Genomic DNA, 9,326 nt, shown 5'->3' with positions numbered 1-9,326 from the left:
TTGCAGTACAGCTTTCTTTAAACCTGCTATTCGATGTCCAGATGTAATGGACACCAACTCACATACATTCTGACTAGCACAATTCCCATGCATGGTTTCCAAGCCTGCTGAGAATTATGGAAATTAAAACCCAACATACATATAGTATATCAAATTGGAGAATGCTATGTCCAGTCATCAAAACAAAAAGTGTCCTGCTAACAAAGAAATAGCGCTCAATGAAAGTTAGCTTATAGAAGAATCTATGGGTTAGAAAAATATATTTTGACATTTTGGTTTTCATATAGTAAATCAGCCATAGTAACTTTGTCTGATGCTAACAAACCAGGATTTTAATTTTAATCGCCACTCCAGTGTCATACATGATGATATGTTATAATGGATAGATTCTTTGGTGTGCTAAGTCAAAAAAATTAAATCATATGTTTATAAGATACTTAAACCCAGCCATTGCCTTACCTTTATTACATCTATCTCAGCCAGCACTCAATCAGCTTTGAGAAAAAAATTGTTCATGATTAAAATCTTGACAGATCCATGTACAGATCCTAATACATTTCTATGAATGATTATTTTATGTAAATTTGACTTCAAATATCTCATGACCCAAGCAAGAAAAATCGTATTTGGTCATCTTAATTATGCAATTAATGAATCATGAATATATGAATGTATTCTGGATGTAACACTTTCTGATAGTTTTAGGTCTATCATGGTTAGACAGTCCATAAACAATCTGTGCCCCACTCAGGTTACTAACAGAACTGCAGAAAGAAATCCCAGCTCCTTACATGTGTATGCTAGAAAAACTGGTTAGGTCCTCATTGATTATGGGTTGGCTAGGCCAGTGCTGGCTGATTTGCTGTTTACTCTATGTTCTTCAGGAAATCCAGCAGCCTCTGGTGCCACTCATCTGGCTTGTCAAGATAACAGGCATGGCCTGCCCCTTTCATCATCATTATCTTGTGATTAGGTAAATTCTTCAAGTTGTTCAGGCTCACTTCACCCAGTTGGACATCTTGATCCCCGTATACAATGAGAGCTGGTGTCTGTATGCAGGAGAGAAAAAAAATCAAGCCTGGTTCAATCAATGAATGAACATTCTTGCCTGTCTTAGATCCTAATAATGAAAAATTAGTTCAGATGAAAAATAGAGACAGAGATGCTCTCTTCCAGGAAAAAAAAAAAAAAAACTTCCCGTATTGCTGTTCAATTTATGTGGCTACATTAACCACGTAGCTAATTTGTACTTGCTCTCTGAGTTTTATAATGGCATGCTCTTAGCCCAGTTTTCAGGCTATAAATACATCCTATCAGTATTAGCAAGAGGATGATCCTTTCCTAGTGGTGATAGAAATGCAAATCTTCAGCAAAAACAAACCTACATTTGCAAAACAGAGTAACTGCAGCAGATATTTTCAGCAGGACTACAGGGAATTCCCATTATTAACAAAAACCCACCATCACCCTAGCTAAAAAAATGTGCAGATCATATTTGCAAGCACAAAGGTACATGCTAGAGATTAATATTAGAAAAGGCTAAAATCCCAAAAAGGGAGCAATCTGGATAGGGGTCAAATTAAATGCTCTACGCTCACAAGAGGCATGATAGAGGTTAGAGAATGTTCACAGAAATTTATCGCAGTGATTGTTGTAATTCTTCTACATTCAAAACTACAATTCATTTTAAGTGTACCAGATTCTTACTGTTGATGCGAACATGGAACTTATTCAGCTAATGCAATAAAACATGCATAAAATGAAACTGAACCCAGAGAGAATTCCCGGAACTCATCTAAGTATTCTTTTAGAATGGTATTGCCCATTTTCTTGGTATATCTTCACAAAGTTATAAATATTCCCCAGATTGAATATAGGTCTGTTTTACCATATTAGTATTGTATTTGAGGGTAAGGCAGTGTGCATTGCCCCCTAATGGACAACTGATGAACTCCTCCAAGGTTTACAGTAAATCTGTAAATCCACTTCCATCCACATTTTCCTCACATAGTTGTGAAATGCCAGTTGCATAACTGAGATAACTCAGCCCTTCTAATTATGTCTTGTACCAGAGAAGACCTGCTCCAGAATTCCATTCTTCTTTAGATGAGCATACCTTGACACTGGCATACTGGGTGCGAGGAAACTTCTCTGTGCAGATTGGAGCCACTGGGATGTAGGCCTTCAGAAGGTGATTGTGCTGAAAAAGGAATGGGAGTGAATACATGCCACTGAGAGATGGACTGATCACCACTGCTTGGTTGAATTTCAGGGCTTCCAAGACATCCTTCAAGAAACTCCCTGGTGCTGGCTCTCCAACAGGAGCTGGAGCAACAGCATCTTTAGAGCGGCCAAATCCTGGATCACAAGAAACAAGACATCCTGCATCATACATATTCTGTATATGTATCCCTCTCCACCAAGGATCCTCAGTTGGATGGTAACTACAACTCCTAGCATTCCCAGCTCAGAGAGACAACTGCCCTTTTGGCTAGGAATTCTCGAAGGGGTTGTTTGAGGATTGAGCCATATATAAGCACTTAAATTATAAATGGGGTAGATGGGATTCATGGCCTGCGTGTAATCTTCAAGTTTCATTTTTGTGACACTTGAAGCCCCCAATAGTATACCATCAAAATTGTGGTAAATCATTCAGTAAGATGTTTTTGTCTATTCTTTTCAGCGGGATAGAGAACTGTGGCTAGGTAGACTCAGATGGGAAGCACCTCCAAAATCCTGTTCCAGAACCCTCTGGTTATATTTCACTACACCATCCTATTGCAAGTCTTGGCTTTGTGAAGGTATGTGTCCCTGCACTGGAAGATACAAGCTTTGTTTCTATGTGGATTGGCCCACTAGATTTTCCAAGGCAGAAGAGAAAACAACTTAGTCCTTCCATATATTATACTTTTACCAATTGTCTTTGCTTGTGATCCTTGCTTACTGATTGCCTTATGCAGCAACCAATTGAAATAATGACAGCACTAAAAAAACTTTGCAACCAATCCTTGCATTTACAACTGTCTCAGTATCCTGCAGTTACATGATCACCATTCATACTTGTGACAAGTAATTAATAGAGAATGCAGAAATGAAATCTTAAGTGGCATTATTTTTTGCTTACGTGGCAATCACTTTGCTTAAAAACCAAAGGCAAAATAAGGTGGTAAATGCATCACAATCAATTGATTTGGGCTTAAGTGACTATGTTGTGCATCAGCCAAATTGCTGGTCCCAATTACTGTTTTTATATCAACCTCATCCTACACCTGAGCTACAGATATTCACCACTATTGCAAACTGTTATTACTGATTATATAAATCTACATTCCCACATATTTATACAATCTTTAAATATTTATTATAAGGTAACCAATATAGCATAAAAGGAAGATAGTCCCTGATTTCATAATTTTAAAAAATGTTAAGAAAAAAAAAACATAAGAGGACACCCAAAATTAGTACACCAAGAAATGAGGATGCTTATTGTGTGTATAAGACCACCGTAAAGATGGAAATTAACTTACGAAGTTGAATACCACAACAGTGAGACCAGAGTTAGCCTAAAACAATCAATTTGTTGATGTTTGAACTCCTAACCAACACTTTAAAGTTTTTTTTGGCAATGTTTCGACAAGCTCTCTTAACTTGTCATCATCGGGCCCCTACTTTCAGTTTAGAAGCTGTGGGTATGCTGCAAGGTCGGGGTTGTCGCTTTTCTCTGTTCGATGAACAGATGAATAAGTGTGCGTTTAGAAGAACACAAAAATGCAGTGAAAAAGGAAGAACGAACTTCTTCTTTGGTACAACACATGAAGGCCACTGGACATAATATCGACTTCAACAATACTAGAACAGTGGTGAAAGAGAAACATCTTAATAAGAGAATAATTAGGGAGGCTATCGAAATTGAAAAGAGGCCGCAGAATATGAATAGACGAGATGACGCTTCTAGGTTATCAAGTATTTGGAGACCTGCACTGAGGGAAACTCGAGTCTTAACATCAGAAGATAGGCAGAGATCCCAACAGGCAACCAGTGGTGTTGTAATGCCTGCCAGAATCCTTTCCTCTTTGCAGATGATAGCTAGCAAGAGGGAGAAGGAGAGAACCGAGCCAGAAGATAGGCTGAGATCTCAACAGGCAACCAGTGGTGTTGTGATGCCTACCAGAATCCTTCCCTCTTTGCAGTTGACAGTTAGTAATAGAGAACCAGAGAAAGCTGGGCCTTTAACACGCAGTCAGGCTGCAGCTATGATAATGAAGCAGGAGAAAAAACGGCTGCCCTCCAATCAGGACACAGAGTTGCAGGCTAACCAGCATATGTCAGCAGCAGCGAACAGAGAAAAGCGACAACTCCGACCTCGCAGCGTACCCACAGCTTCTAAACTTAAAGTAGGGGCCCAATGATGACAAATTAGAGAGCTTGTTGAAACGTTGCCAAAAAAACCTTTAAAAGTGTTGGTTAGGATTTTAGCCAAAGTTTTAAAAGACCTTACAAAGTGTTTTGTTAGAATTTTAGAGGATTTTGAGCTGGGATTTTAGCCAGGATTTTAAGATTTTAAGCATTTTAACTAACAGACTTTTAATGATGCGGGAAAACACCTGAGATTTTAACTTTTTACATACACACACCCGCGAAAACTTGAGAAGACATACACACACACACACACACACACACACACACACACACATACGTGTATTTATTTAAAAATAAGCATAACAAGCATAATTTATCATATTAACATAATAATTAGTCAGAGAAAGAATAATTCTTTTACTCTGGTATTGTATCACATAATACCAAAGCCTCATTTTAATCTCAATTTGTTGGAATCAGATTTTATATATTCTGCCTTATTTTTGCTTCTGGTGAGACAGAAGCAAAAGTGACAGTCTTCTTAAATAGCAAATTGTATACACCTGTCTTTCTTTTGCCCAAATCTCCACTGCCCACTGAGAGACAAGCCCACCTGGCAGATCAATAGCTACAGCATGGTATCCAGCTTCTGCCAACTTAGACAAAGTCTGCAGGTTGAGCCACGTCTCTGATGAAAAACGAATGCCATGGAGCAGCAGGAGGGAAAGGCGAGGAGCCTGTTGTGTAGGTTTAGCCTGGCGGGAGAACAGAGTCTGCCCACCCACTACAATGGTTTCCTCTGTCACCTGTATGGCAGCCATCACTTTGGGATCTCCTAGGAAGACATGAGTATCAAACAAGGAGAAAATGTAGCAAAATTTTAAAAGCAGGCAGAAAAAAAGATTCAATATGATTCCCTTTGACACTGATTTTATAATATGCTGCAAGAATAGATTAATTTTTGTTATTAAATATATACATGACATACTTAACTGATTTGGTATGTTCATTTTTAAGAGCCTCCCCCCCTTCGCTGGTCTGATACTTATATTTTTTTATTTTTTTCATCTGTTTGATATTATAACCAGTAATTAAATTGTTAGATCTATGTATATTTCTAGTTTTCAAAAAATGTTTTGTATGTAGTTTTCTCTGTAATTCTATTTTTAAAATTGCTATAAAAATAGAGTTGGGTCTGCTCTAGATAATTTATACATTGCATGTCATGTGAACTACTGACCTACTTAATACAGGAGGAGGATTTAATTCAAATCTGTTCTTACCTGCTGAGCTGTTATGTAATTCTGAAAATCCAGTCAAGTGTGAAGTACTGCTCAGATTTGAGCCCGAGAATGAAACAAGATGGATGCCAGTGCAACCAACAACAAGGCACTCTGACACAAAACTGAATAAAACATGTCCTTACAACTGTCTGGCTGCAATGTCCAAGACACAACCACTTTTGCCTGACTAGCCAGTGAGCAGTAGGCAAGAAGTATCACACAGCTTTGCCAATACTTTTCTGTTTGTAGAATACAAGAAACCTAGATGGAAAAAATAAGTGGAGGATAGGGCTCCTGGATGCCGTGATAATGACTGGATTGTGGGTTGTGTTATGTGTATTGTCTATAGACTGAACAACTACAGGATTCTTGTCACCAGTAAATGGCTAAAGTGGTCAGAATGGACACTAATGCTATAAACAATGGGATGTAATTAAGATATAAAAATATTTAAGGGATGTAATTAAGATATAAAAATATTTAAGAACTGCATTTTTTCCAATACCACAATATATATTTTATTAACTTGTTAAATTCCCGTAAAGCCTCTCAAAGAGACAGAACTACAAGAAATGTCCATTTCCCAGCTGGGCAAATAAATTTTCATACAAGCAATCTCAGGATGGGACTACATTTAGCTAACTTTAGCTCTTCTGGTCATCCATGTATTCCTTTAACATACAGTATTTTCCCTCTTATCTGTACTTTCCTTTTATCTGTATTTTCCTCTTATCTGTAAGCTGTTCAGAGTCACTGAGGAATTAGGCAATCTTAAAACTGGGATAAACAAGTAATAAATAATTAGAAATAAAGATGTTTGCCTGAAACTTGCAGTTAGTGGGACTGGATTCCCACAGACATTTTGGGTTTTGTTGATCTTTTTTTATGTCTTTTAAGAAAGTAATATGGAAAGATTCAAGAACCAAATCACTCTTCATCAGACAGTAACTTTTTAAATTAGTCATACCTGCCTGGGTTTTTTCCTGTGGTTTTCCTATGTAAAGTGCAGTGTAATAGGGAGTCCAAAATAAAGTAAACTAGACAAATAAAATAATAATAATGATAATTTTTCTCAATGCAACCACAATATATGCAGTGAGCCATTGTCAAGATCGAGGGGAAAAAACCAACAAATGAGGTTCTGTAAAACTTACCAAGTTATTGCCTTAATTAATCAAAACGATGAAGTTTCGAGAACAGGCTAACTTGCAAGAGGCATGCAAACCGATCACTGAAAGATTTAGCACTCGCCAGAACTTCCGGGTCCAAAGGTATTAGAGGAAGTTTGACGAAAGAGGGGAAAAGGGTAATAATACTGTGAAAGTTGCAACATTTTCTAAGCAAAAGTTCAAACAAACACTAGGGACATCTAGTGGTCATGAACAGAATACCATACTTTTATTTCTACAATAATTCAGTAAAATTTGCAGATAAGTGGTTCTAATATTATCACTTACTATGTAAATATAGTATTTATATTATTTTCCAATATCTTCCAATGTTTATTCCTAACAAGGAATAAACAGAAACATTTGTGTGTGTGGTTTTATATGTGTGTGTGTGTGTGTGTGTGTGTGTGTGTGTGTGTGTGTGTGCGCGCACGCCTTCAAGTTAATTTTTGACCCTGACAAGTGCTTGGACAAGTCTGTGCAGTTTTCTTGGCAAGAGTTTTGGGAAATAGTTTGCCACTGTCTCATTCTTAGGACTGAGAGAATGTGACTGGCTCAAGTCACTCAGCTGGCTTTATGACTAAGGCAGGGTTAAGTCATTTTTTTAAAAAGCTCAAATCCAAATTAATATTACAATTTTTAAAAATTATAAAGTAATGCTTAACAACCCATGCCATGTTCGATCATCATTTTAGAGATATTTCCTTACCTAAATAGAGACACAGAATGACCACAGCTGAGCAAAGAAAACCAATGGGAACAGCAGGAGCAAATTTCTTGAGGAAAGATGGCAGGGAGCATCAGAAATCAATCCTTCCTTCCTGCCTGCCTGCCTTCCTCCCTGCCTTGGTGGCGCAGCAGACTAAAGTGCTGTTAAGTATCACCAGCTGCCTGCAATTACTGCAAGTTCAAATCTCACCAGGCTCAAGGTTGACTCAGCCTTCCATCCTTTTGAGGTAGGTAAAATGAGGACACGCTTTGTGGGGGCAATAAGCTGACTTTGTATAAAAAAGAACACCGCTTGGGGGGGGGCGGAAGCCCTACTAAGCAGGTATATACAAAAGTTTGAAGGCTATTGCTTAACGCACTGTAAGCCGCCCTGAGTCTCCGGAAAAGAGCGGCATATAAATTGAACCAATAAATAAATAAATAAACCTTCCTTGCTTCCTCCCTCCCTCCCTTCCCTTCTTCCTCCTTCCCTCCCTCATTCTTTTTTTTTTTTTTTTTAGAATAATGGTATTAATACTTACAAATACAAAGATAAAAAAATGAATACAAACTAATAAAAATATAAAAAGAAAAGTGAAAGAAGGTAGAAAACAAAAAAGAAAAAGAAGATACATAAAAATGATTCCTGCCCTCAGACAAGATTAAACAATTTGGGTAACATAACAGCTTCTCTAATATTTCAATTTAAAAAACCCTTTTTATCCCATATCTTATCCCTTATCAATAGTCATTACAAAAACACACCATTTCATCCTAATAGCATATTAAGATCAGAAATACTAACATAATTTAATCTTAATAAAAAAAATCAATTTATAATCAAAACCTAGCACTTTCTCTAAGAAATAAAACAGAAGAAATCTCTCCCCACTTATTAGTAAATCTTTAAAGCCTTATCATTTAATCTTAGTCCACAAGAAATACCATTAACAGCTACGAGACCACAACATGTATATTTTAACCCTGATCAAGCAGATTCATTTTATAAATATTCTTGTTATTTTAAAAAGCTTAATCTTTAGTCCCATTAAGTGGTAACTCACAAATTAATTCGTTATCATTTTTTCTTTGTCTCCTTCCAAGAACAGCTTGAGCAACTCCTCTTTGCCTTTCGTTTCAGAAAGAGTTTCCTTGATTCCACATTCCTTTTATAAATCCAAAATAAGAAAGCTTTCTAAATCACTCTTCCAATTTATTATTTGTATGTCCTCTTTAATTATTAAGACATCAACTGATTTCATTTGTAAATCCATTTTGGCATTATTTCCATATCACACTCTGGCATTTTAAAATCTGTTTTCAGATCCACAACATCTTTTTTCCATATCACTTTTATAATTCAACATTTTTTAAACTCCTCATCTGCATTCAAATCAATCTCCATCTCTATTTTAGCAAATAAAATCTGGTGTTCTTCTAGATCCTCTGCCATACATATCAAACAATCTTGTAAGTAACATCTGAGTATGTTCGTTCCAAACACAGTTAATTCAAAGAATTTTATCCAATACTGTAATTCATAATAAATAAATACAGACTTTTTTGCTTGATATCTTAGAGAACAACTAACAATTGAAATATAAATTTTTGGCCTTGATGGATAAGTAGAGAGGGTTCACACATTGCATTAATTGATGCTATGGCTTATTTGGCTAAGTGTGATGTGTGGTGCATAAATTATTGAAGCAATGAAAATTAAACAAAGCAAACTTAATACAATGCATGATAGTAAAATTACTTTTTACTTGCAGATTAATATTTAGTTTTGATGTGTTGAGTGAACTGC

At 36.6% G+C, this 9,326-nt stretch overlaps 1 protein-coding gene across 2 annotated transcripts; it reads right to left on the bottom strand.

Moving 5' to 3' along the window:
* Window positions 1-330: 330 nt before the first annotated feature.
* On the bottom strand, window positions 331-6,880 carry LOC139312352 (putative protein-lysine deacylase ABHD14B). 2 transcript variants are annotated; one of them, XM_070937069.1, is made up of 4 exons: window positions 6,797-6,880; window positions 4,973-5,194; window positions 2,117-2,358; window positions 331-1,049 (listed from the first exon to the last, which is right to left on the bottom strand). In XM_070937069.1, exons 2-4 carry the CDS (start codon window positions 5,178-5,180, stop codon window positions 867-869), a joined length of 633 nt encoding a protein of 210 aa, XP_070793170.1. In that variant the 5' UTR covers window positions 5,181-5,194; window positions 6,797-6,880; the 3' UTR covers window positions 331-866. The 2 variants fall into 2 exon arrangements, with proteins under 2 accessions (XP_070793170.1, XP_070793171.1); XM_070937070.1 differs by having other exon boundaries at window positions 4,973-5,191; window positions 6,797-6,864.
* Window positions 6,881-9,326: the final 2,446 nt, after the last annotated feature.

Source organism: Pituophis catenifer, unplaced genomic scaffold, assembly GCF_029215685.1.
Source record: "Pituophis catenifer annectens isolate HBS135680 unplaced genomic scaffold, rPitCat1.0.hap2 SCAF_2, whole genome shotgun sequence".
In the NCBI taxonomy this organism is placed as follows: domain Eukaryota; kingdom Metazoa; phylum Chordata; class Lepidosauria; order Squamata; family Colubridae; genus Pituophis; species Pituophis catenifer.
Note: the sequence above shows the minus strand (reverse complement) of the source record. Positions and strands in the feature narration are given on the sequence as shown.

Excerpts from the sequence above, each read along its gene's own strand:
- LOC139312352 (XM_070937069.1), bottom strand. The coding sequence starts at position 5,180 with ATGGCTGCCATACAGGTGACAGAGGAAACCATTGTAGTGGGTGGGCAG. Across the intron at positions 2,359-4,972 it reads TGTAGCTATTGATCTGCCAG|GATTTGGCCGCTCTAAAGAT; the intron begins GTGGGCTTGTCT and ends CTTGTGATCCAG. Across the intron at positions 1,050-2,116 it reads CCCAGTATGCCAGTGTCAAG|ACACCAGCTCTCATTGTATA; the intron begins GTATGCTCATCT and ends TCCTGCATACAG.